The 12601-nt window shown below is 37.1% G+C and overlaps 1 protein-coding gene across 1 annotated transcript in view; it reads left to right on the top strand.

Annotated features, from left to right (window-relative positions):
* Positions 1–12601, top strand: part of ALPK2 (alpha kinase 2) — a 152290-nt gene that overhangs the window by 113758 nt on the left and 25931 nt on the right. The window contains exon 11 of the mRNA XM_074279450.1: positions 4979–5027. Within this exon, the coding sequence (XP_074135551.1) occupies positions 4979–5027 (49 nt within the window). The remainder of the gene's footprint in view (positions 1–4978; positions 5028–12601) is intronic.

Genomic DNA, 12601 nt, shown 5'->3' with positions numbered 1-12601 from the left:
ACAAGGTGTAAGGTATACCTATAGAATTTTTTTTTCTATACTGTATAAATAAAACTCAATAATGATGCTGATGGAATAGAAGAAGTCTGTTTTCCCTTCCAATTAAGGAATAAAATTCATTTCAAGTTTCTTCCATTATTTCCTCTTGTGCTGGGTCCTAGATTATTCATCTCTCTTCCAAGATATAATACTTCATGTAGAATTCCCTTTGTTCCTTGACTCATCCCTGACCCCTCCCTCTCAATCTTTGTCCCCAGGCAGAGGCTGAGAATACTTGATCTTTCCTATGACCCCAAGAGGCCAGTATACTGAAGGTAGTTATGTTCTTTTATTCTCAGGAGAGCAATCAGACTGTAAAAACATCTTCCTTTATGAATATAGGTAGCATTCTATCCTAATTAGCCTTGGGTTGTGCAATCATTGATGTTCCTTTCCCTCCTCTTCCTCTTTGGTGCTAATTTTACATTAAATATGAAGTTATACCCTGGAGCTGTCTGCATAATTTTTTCTTTCCAATTGGCAATAAATAACCATAATATATTACATTCTAGATATAAAATAAAATGTCAGTTAATAAACCAGTGAGGTGTTTCATAAAAGTGTTTCTTTACTCAACCCTGCCAGGAAATCTGCCTTTTTTTTTTTTTTTTTTTTTACTGTTGACTGCATAGTTGCACATGATAATTCTGTTCATGTTCCAAACAAATTTCATGCTCCTTCCTGCTTACTGGCCTTTTTTTGTGTCATTGACCCAACCCTTTAGCAGACTACAGAAACTTTTGAGAATGATATGTTTAAATAATCAGAGGAAATGCTAGATTTCAGATAGGAATGAATGAAAATAAAGATGTAATTTTTTTCTAACCAAAGTTCATAGATCCTGGGTAGATCTGTCCATGGCAGATAATAAATTCTCATTTTACACAATTCAGTGGTCCAAAGAGTGATAATAATTGGGCAACAAAAAATTAGATTACAGATGGTAAATTCAAAGCAGTCATCTTAACAACTGAAATAACCAGGTCAGGCCTGCTGGAAAAAACTGTCTCAGTTGTCATTGTGATGAGTAGATCATGTCTTCATGTACTAATCAGTCTGTGCACAAGAGCAGCCAAAAACAACCTTTCTGTCTCAGAGATGCTCCAGTTACTGATGCTGTGAAAGACACAAGTACAAAGTCAGATGATGCTATGATGAATGAGGCAGGATCAACTTACTCATGACATCTGTTCTTGTATACTAAAATGGTAACTACTGGCCTAGACCATAAAGAGCAACTCACTTACAATGTGTATACTTAAAACAGCTGGGAGCAAATCTCCAGGATTATGAGCTAGAAAGATTTTCAATTAAATTTGGACTTTGTATAAGGGAACAAAAGACTATTGTTCTCTTCTGCATTGTGGCAGATCTGAAAAATCTGGCTTCTTACCTCTTCATCTCCTAATCTTTATAGTTTTTCCTATTAAGTAATGTTTTTCTTGAGCAGAGTTATGGAGACAACATATTCTGATCAAGATGTATGTGCCAGTTATTTTGTTAGTAGAGAATGGAAGAAGATAACAGTAGAGTTCAGTAGTGTTTGAATGATCTCCAATACAGGACCATTGCACTTCTCAACAGAATGGAAAATTAAATCAATTCTTTTCAGTCCAACAAAAATTAAGTCTAAGCATTTTTGCACTGCATGCAAAGACTCTTAAATGTGGAAGGTAAGAGACATTGTGGTATGGTAGATGAAGAGTTGTCTCGGAGTCAGAAAGATTTTGATCCTGCCTCTGACACATACTGGCTATGTGTTTTTTGGTAAGTCATTCAGGCAATTCTTGAAGACTAAAAATTATAGAATACTATATATGTGCATTAGTAAAGGAACTTTCTTTATCAGGAGTTGACTACCCTGAAGAAATCACAAGTCTAGACCAAACCAAATTAAACCACAGAAAAACCAAATAAATATGTTAAGGCCTTTGATAGGCACTGGGGATACAAAAAGAAAAGACCCAAACTATTCCTGACCTCAGGGAGCTTGCATTCTGTGTGTATAAAAATAAGTAAATACAAAAGTCAACAACTCATTAAATTACAGGATATCTGCCAATTCTAGGTCAAGAAAAAACTTACCATCTAGGCCATCTCTAAATATACTGTATAATGCTTTCTCTGATTTTGAATTTTGCTTTGTATGGAATATATAAACCTATACCTTATGTCTTCAACTACACATGAGCCCATGCTTTTAGTTCTTAGGTCTGAGTTACCATATTTTCATTGACTCTTAGAAAATACTTTTTCCAAGAGCATAGATTTACTAACCCTAATAAAATGAAAGATGTAGAAATGAAGTCTGGGAATCAAACTTGAATAGTAGTAGATGAGGAAGTAGTAGATGAGAAGTGTGTCCTGGGAGCTAGAGAGCCAGAATAGGAACCTAACAGGATGACCCTAGGCAAGTCATTTAATTTCTCAGTTCCTCAGGAAACTAAGATTGTTAAGAGTTTTTCCCTGGGAGTTTCTCACTCAGATCAATTCCCCTCTTCCCTCAAAAATATACATATGTAACTACCACTAGTAAAGTTCCAGGATGTTCCATTAACAGATCTCAAAGATATAAATAACAGGGAAACCTGTCACCTAAAGGTAAGTTAAACATATCCTTTCACCAGCCACTCTACTGGGGTGTGGTGGAAAGAACATTGGCTTTTGAGTCCAAGGATCTAAATTCAAATCCACTTACTTGTATTACTAGCTTATTTGAGCAAGTAATTTTACTACCCTGTGCTTCAGTTTCCTTATCTGTAAACTAAGGAAAGTGGACTGTGTGAATTGTGAGGTCTCTTCCAGCTCTAGATCTTTTAAATGACTGCTATGTCAAATCTGTCTTAATGACTACATATTATAATTTTAAAATTACACTATAAAAACTTTTGAAAAATGTTGTTGAATTGTAGTCATTACTAAAGAGAACTCTTTCTTCTGGTTTCTTTTCTTTTCTTTTCTTTTCTTTCTTTTTTTTTTTTTTTTTTTTTTTTTGTAATCACATTTCTTTTTTTCCCTAACTTACCAGTAACATCTGTTAATGAGGGAAGGGATCAGGGAGCAATAACTTGGTTTTAAAGACCTTTTCCCAAATGATTAGGGGAGAAAGAAAGTTAAGCAATTCTAGAAAAATGGATTTGTGATTTTAAAATACATTTCACATGCAGCATGAAGCAAAATCTGCAAGGAGAGTTTTTTATTTTTATTTTTTCTAACAAGACCCAGTTATCCAAACCCCATGGTGTGTTTCCATGTGTATCTTGGTAGTTAACAGTGTCAGAATAGAGAGATGAATTAGTTCCCCACTGTGGAAAACACTTTAAAAACTGCTCATTGCCTTCCACAAAAGTGCCATTTCTAATTTAGGCTTGCAGGTTCGAAGTAGAAAAACAGAGTTCAGAGCTTCTGTCTGAGTGACCAGACTGAAAGAAAAATGTCCCAGGCTATTTGTTGAGCTCCACATAGGCCCTGCTGCTTCTGAGCTTTGGTGTTCAGTGCACTTTGTGTCCAATGGGATTCAGGGAAATAAAGATATGTTTTTCTCTCTGCCCTTTTCCCTTTAACCTCCAAAGTTTCACTCCCCAAATTTTGCATTTCTTTTTATATATAAATATTTACCCAATAGAATGGAAGATGTGAGGAGCAAGGTTTCTTTCATTTTTGTCTTTCTATCCTTGGTATCAAGTACCATGCTTGATCCATATTGCCACCTATTATGTGCTTTTGATTGATGGGGGGGCTGGAGGAACACTAGAGGCAGAGAGTCTTTTCCCATGGGAACAAAGGGACAAAGAGCATTAGAACAGAGTCAGATACCAGGTATTACAGTCTTTATCTTCCCAGAACTGGAATGTAAGCAAAGAGCAAACACCAAACATCAGGCAGGACCAGCAGAGTGGCTGTTGTTGAGACTGGCACATCTTGTACGCTCTACATCCTTATCAAAGGTCAAACAGCAGATTTTTCAGGATTTTAGCTGGAGATCATGGTGGACTAGAATACAGGAATTGAGAAGGGAGCCCAAAATAGAAGCTACATCTGTGCTTGATCAAGTCAAGGAGACCTAAGAAAGGCACTTGGGAAATAATACTCAATAATTAAGAAAAGAGAGATTCTATGTGGCACCTCCCTCTCTAATGTGACTCCCATAGCACTCAAACAATATTAGGGAAACTAAATCTCTTATTCTTTACTGCAACAAGACAGGGGTAGGAAGGCATCCTATGTAGGGGATAATTAGAGCATCTTTCTCTGCAAAGCAGGGATTTCCCATTCATTCCATTCTTACCATTTGACAGAGTTGGAGCGTGGTACCTGACTGAAAGAACGCCCTAACTTCCTTCACCATTGAGGCTTGCTTCTGTGTGTCTCTCAGAATCTTCTGCCATCTAAGAGTTTCCCTTTTCAATATTTAATTGGACTCAATCCTTTTAGCAAGAGCCAAAGAGCCCCATATGCATCTCCTTGGAGAGAGCTCCTGGGAAAAGGGTAGATGAATTCAACTGCATGTAACTAGAAGAACCAAAAGGAGCCCCTGACAGGCAATGTTGCACAAGGGGCAACTCAGACCTGGAATGCCATTTCTCAGGGCTATGAAAGGCCCTCCATTGTCAATGTATTCATGCCACAGTGATTTATTTACAAAGACATGAATCCACTGTCTTTCTCCGGATATGCAGCTTACAGTTCCTCATTACTGCTGTGTCAAAGGCCTAGCACTCCTATTATCATTCCCTTACAGTCTGAACGACAACGGTCACCAGCCCAGAGAAAGCAATCTCAAGCAGAGGAAATCACAGTGGAAAATGAGCTCCCTAATGCAGAAAGGGAAATGACTTAGTGATCAGAAGCATCAGATCCCATCAGTAGTGGATTGCTGATTTCCTTTCTGTGAAACTCATGGTATCTCAGACCTTATCTTTCCTTTCTTTTCCTGTAGGTGTAGGAATGAAATTAACTGACGTTGGCATAGCAACACTGGCGAAAGGGTGAGTGGAAAAATAAATCCAACAGCGCATGCTTTTGCATTGTATTTCCAATGCCTCACTGGGCAAACACGATAGAGACTGGTGTATGTAATGCTGGCCTCTTGTCCTAACTTAAAAAGACAAATATTCTTGATGTGATTTTAATTCATCCTTCTCTGGCTTTTACATAAAACATATTTGTTGTCTACTTTTTTAAAAAATGCATATATTAATACCTAAAAACATTATCTTGAAATAAATAATAATTATTTCTCTTTACAGGCCCACTTTGGTTCTCTAAGATTTCTTTTTTTCAGCATTGCTAAAGTTTTGCACTATCTCCAAAGTAGAAAAAAAGAGTTGATTTAAGAAGTATTTCCTTTTGCCATCAAGAAAACTCAATGAATTTAGTTTATAGCTGACAATATTAAGAAAATGAGGATTTTTATAGCTGCGTAAAAAATTAATCAGTCCTCTTCCATCTCCTCCTCTTCCTTCTACTTCTAATCTTTCAATATAGAATGTTATTTTTCTCTGCCAGAAAGGAAGATAAAAAGAGAGTGGTCTTGTATGTGTGAAAGAGGAAGGGGAAAGAGAAAAGGGGGAGGGGAAAAGTTACTCCCTATCTGCTCTAAAATATTTCTGTATTTGAGATTTATGGGTAGCTTGGTATTTTTTGGTTACAAGATTGCTATCTGGCCATGGTGGAAGAAGAGAACATAAAGATAAGCTTGAAAGAGAGTAAAAAAGGTACTTTTCCATTTTAATATCAATCAACCTATATTTCTTCAGGACCTGTGGGAATAGTAGTGCTGAATCCAATTCTATTTGGATTTTATATTGAGCATTATCTCTTTTTTTCTTCCCTCTCCCCCAATGAAAAAATCCTGCAAAGTTTTCTTTAAAAAAACAACAACAACAAAAAAAAAACAAACCTAGTCTGGACAGCAGCATGTATTTTTTTTTTTTTTTTTTTTTGGCTCCAGATTGATTATAATCATTGTAACCTTTGTGGTCAGATGATATAATACATGGGACTAAAGAATTGGGGTGGGGAGGAAAACACTCCTTGTGCCCAAATACACATCTCTGCCTTTTTAGAATGGTCTTTGTCCTAACATCAGAGCAGGAAAATGATATTCTACCATTCAAAGCCACAGGAACACAGATTAGCAAATCCTTTACATATTTATTAACTTCTTCAATATTAAGACAAAACCAAAAACGAATATAAAACCCCAAACCAAATGCTGCAATGCTCTGGGATAGTACTTAATCATTTAACAGCTGTTTTATAAATATGAAATACAGCTCTGAGGAATGCAGACCCTTGGAGAGCCTGAATCACTCACCTCTCCCTTTCCCTTCCCCCTCCAATTTAATGACATCCCAATCCTTTGGTTTTGTGTGAAGACTGGACAGGTATGGCCGTGTAAACCTTTAGAGATAATGGTTACACAACAATCTAAAGGTTTGCTTGCATCCCAAAATTTTTTTATTGTATATCCCCATCAATTAAAAAGAGATACTGATGGGGTATATCTCAGCATTTGTCCAATGATATCATAAGCATCAGGATTCAGTTTTAACCGCTCTAAGAAACTAATACCTGACTCTGAAGAAGGTTAGGAGCTTGTGGAGTGGAGGAAGGGGAGGTAGGTAGGGACAGAGTTGGGTTATAATGAAGGACAGGTGTGATTGTGTTGAAAACAAGTCCCCAGATTGGCTGTGTGACAAGGTTGGCATACAATCCATATCCCACTCTCTGATTGGCTGTTCATCACCCCTTTGTGCTTTTTGCTCTACTGTACAGAATGAGATCAAGAAGGAAGATACTGAACTGAGGAAAAATGTGGTCAGATTTTCTAGAGAATATGGAGATAAAAGGGACCTTAGAAATTATTTGGCCTAACTGGTCAGATAAAGAAAGGGAGGTGATTTGTCCAAAATCATACCAAGGTTAAAATCCAATTCTAATTCCCAGTCCCATAGAAGTTGCCAGAGGAAAAAAAGAATTAATCATCAACTCTTTGTTTAGAAATATGTTATGAAGTAAGTCTCTTGGAACCCCAAGTAGGGAAACAAAACACAAGGGCAGATCGAAGGAGCTTTAAATTTGATTTTGGGATTGATGGGAAAGGAGAAGTGGTAAGAGGAAAAAAAACTAGCGGAAAAAAAAAAGGAAAATAAAAAGGAGAAAAGAATTATTATAACAAGAATTAAGTTGGGAAAAAAGGGAGAATGGAGCAATGTCAGAAGACAAGGCATACATAGTAATTCAATTGAACAAGGATTCACCATCACCTTTGCACACACCAAGGAGTACAGGCTTAGTTCACTTATAGCAAGTGGGGTAGAATTGGATGCTTACAAGAGGGGAAGATTGATGGAGCTGAGCACAGAAATGTGTTTGTCAGTAACTTGGAGGTGAGAGAATTGATTTCTGGAGGTTTTTCCCCTGAGGCAATTGGGGTTAAGTGACTTGCCCGGGGTCACACAGCTAGGAAGTGCTAAGTGTTACATTTGAACTCAGGTCCTTTTGACTTCAGGGCTTGTGCTCTATCTACTTCACCACCTAGCTGCCCAAGAGTTGATTTCTAACTCATTTTAGAGGGGGCTTGTTCAAATCTTGACTCTAGAGCATGCCTAGATTTTCCCATTCTGCCAAGCTACTTCTCATTTCTCTCACATACAACCTACATTAGAGAAGAGGTTTCATAATGCCTTGTGATCCCATACTATGAAAATATCCCAACTTTTCACAAATGCAACTTATATTGTACTCACGACTTAATTAAGCTAATTGATTCCAGAGATAGTGACTTGGAGGTAAATTGTTATTCATGAGCTTCCTAAAAAAAGATGGGGAGAGTATCATTTTTCATTTGTTTGATGATCTACTCCACTCCCACCCCCACTTCCCTGCACTACTCTTAAAACAGAAGCATGTGATATTTCTTTTGGGTTATAGAAGATATTATTATGCTTGAGAGCATGTCATATACAAAATATGTATTTGTGCATGTATGTATGTATATGTCCCAACACCATTAATCTTTTGGCAAAGTAAAAGAAAAGTTCTAAGTGGTTAGTCAGAAACTAACAAATTGAATTGTCTTGATATCTATTTAGCCATTGACTTTTTGTCAGTTGCTCCCTGTTAGAAAAATTCAGTCTTCTGGCTCTAGTGCTATATTTCTTTTTGTGATTGAAAATTCCTCAGCCAACAGGAAATGCTCTGAAAAGTATGCTTTTCAAGCAGCTAGTTCCATAGAGGGTGCTTGGGATCGTGCAAATAATAGTTCCCTTCAAACAAGCCAGCAAAAACAACAGTAATCGCCACTGAAAAGGGTGTGTAAAAGTACTTTGACTTTTAATTTATTTTCTATTAATCCGGTAGAAAAGAAACAAAGAAGAGCAGATCTAAACGAAATCTCTTGATCTATTTTCCATGCTGGAGATGAGAGCTAAAAATTTAGCCAGCAGAGGGAACCAGAGTCAACAATTTAATAGTGTTTTGTTTTGTTTTTTTTTTTTTAAATGTTCATTCCCCATCTCTAGATTTAACTAGAACAAAGAGAAGTACATTGAATAGTGTTCTCTCGTGTTCAGAAATGTTGGGCCAAAAAAAGACAGAGACAAGAGCAAAAAAGAGTACTCCTTCTTTTGGATAGTTGCCGAAACCAGCTGAGCCAATTCTTGCTTTTCTATCCCCAGACATTATGAGGATAAAGATAAATGATTCATGGCTTTTGTCAGAAATGTAAAAATTAAACTCCTAAGACACTGGGTGCTGAATAACAGATGGGTCCCTAATGTGGAGAGATGGGGGCGCCCATGCTCTGAAGTTACAGAAGTAGGGTTCAATTGGTTCCCTTGAGAAAGCCAGCACTGACACAGTCTCCTCCCCCAACCCCGGTACTACAAACCATAATAATAATAGAATGCAATTGCTGCCAAGCCAGAGTTCTTTTCATCGTTCTGCCTTTGCAGAACAAATGTTGCATTCTGGACCTACCGAGTCAAATGGTTCTGAGGCTCAGAACTGACAAGGGCAAACAAAGAGGAGGTGGGGGAGGCTAGGGATGCCCTTGTGTACTTATGGCACGTTCCGAGGTCTATTACTGGGCCAATAGATGAAGCACTGAAATTAACTTGTTAGGTGCAGGAAATTAGTTCTAATGATCAGAAAAGATCTGGAATGGGACTAATGGTTGCTTCCTGGAGTCAGAATACTCCCTTCAGGGCCTATATGAAGAGGAAATAGAATGAGGTTCTGCTCCCTGATCTTTGTCTCTTTCCTCAGGCTCCAGAAGGTTGAGCAGTTCTCCTACTTCTCTGGGTAGCTCGGGATTGCTGAAGGCAAGCGTAACCCAATAACAGTGATTTAGTGAATAGTGATTTAGAAAGTATACCATTGCTACAAAAAAGCTACGTTAAGAGCCAGAAATCCTTAGCCATTAGCTCTTCTTTTGAAAGGCCCCTTAGTATAGTAGTTCCCCTACTGGTCTTGGTATTAGGAAGTCCTGGCTTCAGAACCTGCCCCCTTCACTTGTTGCCTGTGGGATGGTAGACTCAAGTTGTTGTGGTTGTTTGTCATTTGTTCTCAAGTCACTTAATTCTTTAACTCTTAATCATAAAATGGAAATTACCTCTGCATAAATTACCTAGGGCAACTGGGTGGCACAGTGGATAGAGTGCCAAGCCTGAAGTCAAGACCTGAATTCAAACCTAGCCTCAGACACTTACTAGCTGTGTGACTCTGTTTGCCTCAGTTTCCTCATCTGTAAAATGAAAGAAGGAAATGGCAAACTACTCCAGTATTTTTGCCAAGAAAACTCCCCCCCCAAGGGTGTCACAAAGAATTCAGATGATTGAAAAGGACTGGACAAACTACCTCCCAGCATTGTTGGGACACTTGTAGGAGATAATGTATATAAAGTGCAATGGCAGGGTTAGTTTTAATGAGAGTCATTTTCACTAGCTGGAGACATTATGTTACCCAGGAGGTCACATAGTTAGCCAGCACATTAGCTAGGTTATCCCATCAATCATAATTATAGATACAGGCAGTAGCACAAGGTCTGATGAAAGAGGAAAGCATATTAGGAATCTGGTAGATGCTTGGGAAAGACAGCCTCCAATGGGAAGTTGTGGGCAGCACTTACATAATAGTCATCTTTTAGAGAGAAGGTGCCAAAGAAGGATAAATGGAGGTATAAATGCTTTTAATGCTATAATGATATAAGTGGAGGTAAAAAAATGCTTTTAGGTTTAAATTTTTACTTTAGGCATCTAGATATTGTAGTGAATAGAGCATTCTATTTAGTGTCTGAAAGATCTGAGTTTGAATCCTGCTTCATACAGTTACTAGTTACAACATGTATCGGCCTGAGTTTCCTCATCTGTAAAATTAGTGTTACAGTAGCACCTAATTCATAAGGTCCTAGTGAGGATCAAATGAGGTAACCTACATGTCTTTTTGCAAACGTCAAAGAACTGTATAAATGCTATCAATTATTATTACTATTTGTCTATGCCTGAGATTTCATCAATAAGATGCTTCTAATATCTACAATTCTCTCTACCAGGAAATTCAACAACAAATCTATAACTAATAGTGTTATAAAATTTCTGTATTTTTGAGAAGTAAAATGACTTGTCCAGAAATATTCAGTTTGCATGTGTCAGAGGAAGGACTAGAATCTAGATCTTGCTGATCACAACGCCAGCCTTCTATGTGATGTACCATGCTGCCTTTTATCAACTTTATTATTTTGCACAACACTGGTCTTGCTAGCAAAATTACTTGAGTTCTTTGTGGTCAAAAGATTCTGTACCTTCTGTTCTAAAATTGTTTGATACCTTGTAGGTAGGAATGACAGTGGTAGTTGATGTTGGAATTTAATCGCAAGGTTTCAAATTGACTTTTTTGTAGAAATGAGATTTTGTTTCATTGCACTGAGTTGAAGGTTCTAGGGTTCTCTGTACCAGCTGCCACTATATCTGAATATCCTCACTGTTCTGCAGAAATCCAAACCAGAAATCTTTGGTTTTTGATTTATCTGACTTATGTCTATAGAATAAGAAGAGGATGGGCATTGGAGGATATCCTTCAGGAAGGAGAAAAGAGGAGTCATCAGAAAAAACAAAGAATCATAAGTGAGTTAGAGAATTGTAGAAAACAGGTTTTGGGAAGTTAAGAACAGTGTACGTCAAGAGGGAGCTCATGAATAAGAATGTCAAATCTTTCATAAAGATTGATGAATATAAATATTGAGTACATGATCCCAAGAAGGTCATTTGATAACTAGAGAAACCATTTTTAATTAAGGAAATCTGAAGACAGAGTGTTAAAAATGGAGAATATAGATAGACAATGGAGGCAATTGATGTTCAAGAAGTTTGGTAGCTAAAGAAAAGAGAGGGAATGGATGACAGCTAGAAAGGAATAGCAGGGCAAATTGTGATGTGTGAAAAATGAAGTTACTGAGAAAATCTGAGCTTCTAAGTATAGCAATTTAAGCAATGTATGCTGATTACCCAACAAGTCAGAACCAGTATCCTTCCTCAGTTTTGGTTCTAGACCTAAAATACAGGGGGAGACAGATTTTTTTTAATACATTAAAAATAATTACTCAAATAAGCATGATTAATTAAAAGAAAAAATAAACCAGGAAACCTGATTTCTAATTGAGGAAAAGATTTGGAACTTCCTAGTTTGGGAGCAGAAGAGCAAACAGATACAATTCACTGAAATCAGAAAAAAAAGTATCCTATCCCCATCCCCCTATTATTTGTAAATAATCAAAGGAACATGGTAACAGAAACTGACTGATCAATATGAGGCCAGTTTTCAGGTAAGACATATGAATTATTCGTGTTGTAAAATTTGAAAAAAGCCTGTTTTTTATTATTTTTTATAATTATAAATTTTTGACAGTATATATGCATGAGTAATTTTTTTTATAACATTATCCCTTGTATTCATTTTTCCAAATTTTCCCCTGCCTCCCTTTATTCCTCTCCTAGATGACAGGCAATCCCATACATTTTACATGTGTTACAGTACAACCTAGATATAATATATGTGTGTAAATCCAATTTTCTTGTTTCACTTTAAGTATTGGATTCCGAAGATATAAGTAACCTGGGTAGATAGACAGTAGTGCTAACAGTTTACATTCAATTCCCAGTGTTCCTTCTCTGGGTGTAGTTATTTCTGTCCATCATTGATCAACTGGAAGTGAATTGGATCTTCTTTATGTTGAAGATATCCACTTCCATCAGAATACGTCCTTATATTGTTGTTGAAGTGTATAGTGATCTTCTGGTTCTGCTCGTTTCACTAAGCATCAGTTCATATAAGTCTCTCCAAACCTTTCTGAATTCATCCTGCTGGTCATTTCTTACATAGCAATAATATTCCATAACATTCATATACCATAATTTACCCAACCATTCTCCAATTGATGGACATGCATTCATCTTCCAGTTTCTAGCCACTACGAAAAGAGCTGCCACAAACATTCTTGCACATACAGGTCCCTTTCCCCTCTTTAAGATCTCTTTGGGATATAAGCCCCGTAGTAGCA

The sequence above is a fragment of the Sminthopsis crassicaudata genome, chromosome 1 (genome assembly GCF_048593235.1).
Source record: "Sminthopsis crassicaudata isolate SCR6 chromosome 1, ASM4859323v1, whole genome shotgun sequence".
Lineage (NCBI taxonomy): Eukaryota > Metazoa > Chordata > Mammalia > Dasyuromorphia > Dasyuridae > Sminthopsis > Sminthopsis crassicaudata.
Note: the sequence above shows the minus strand (reverse complement) of the source record. Positions and strands in the feature narration are given on the sequence as shown.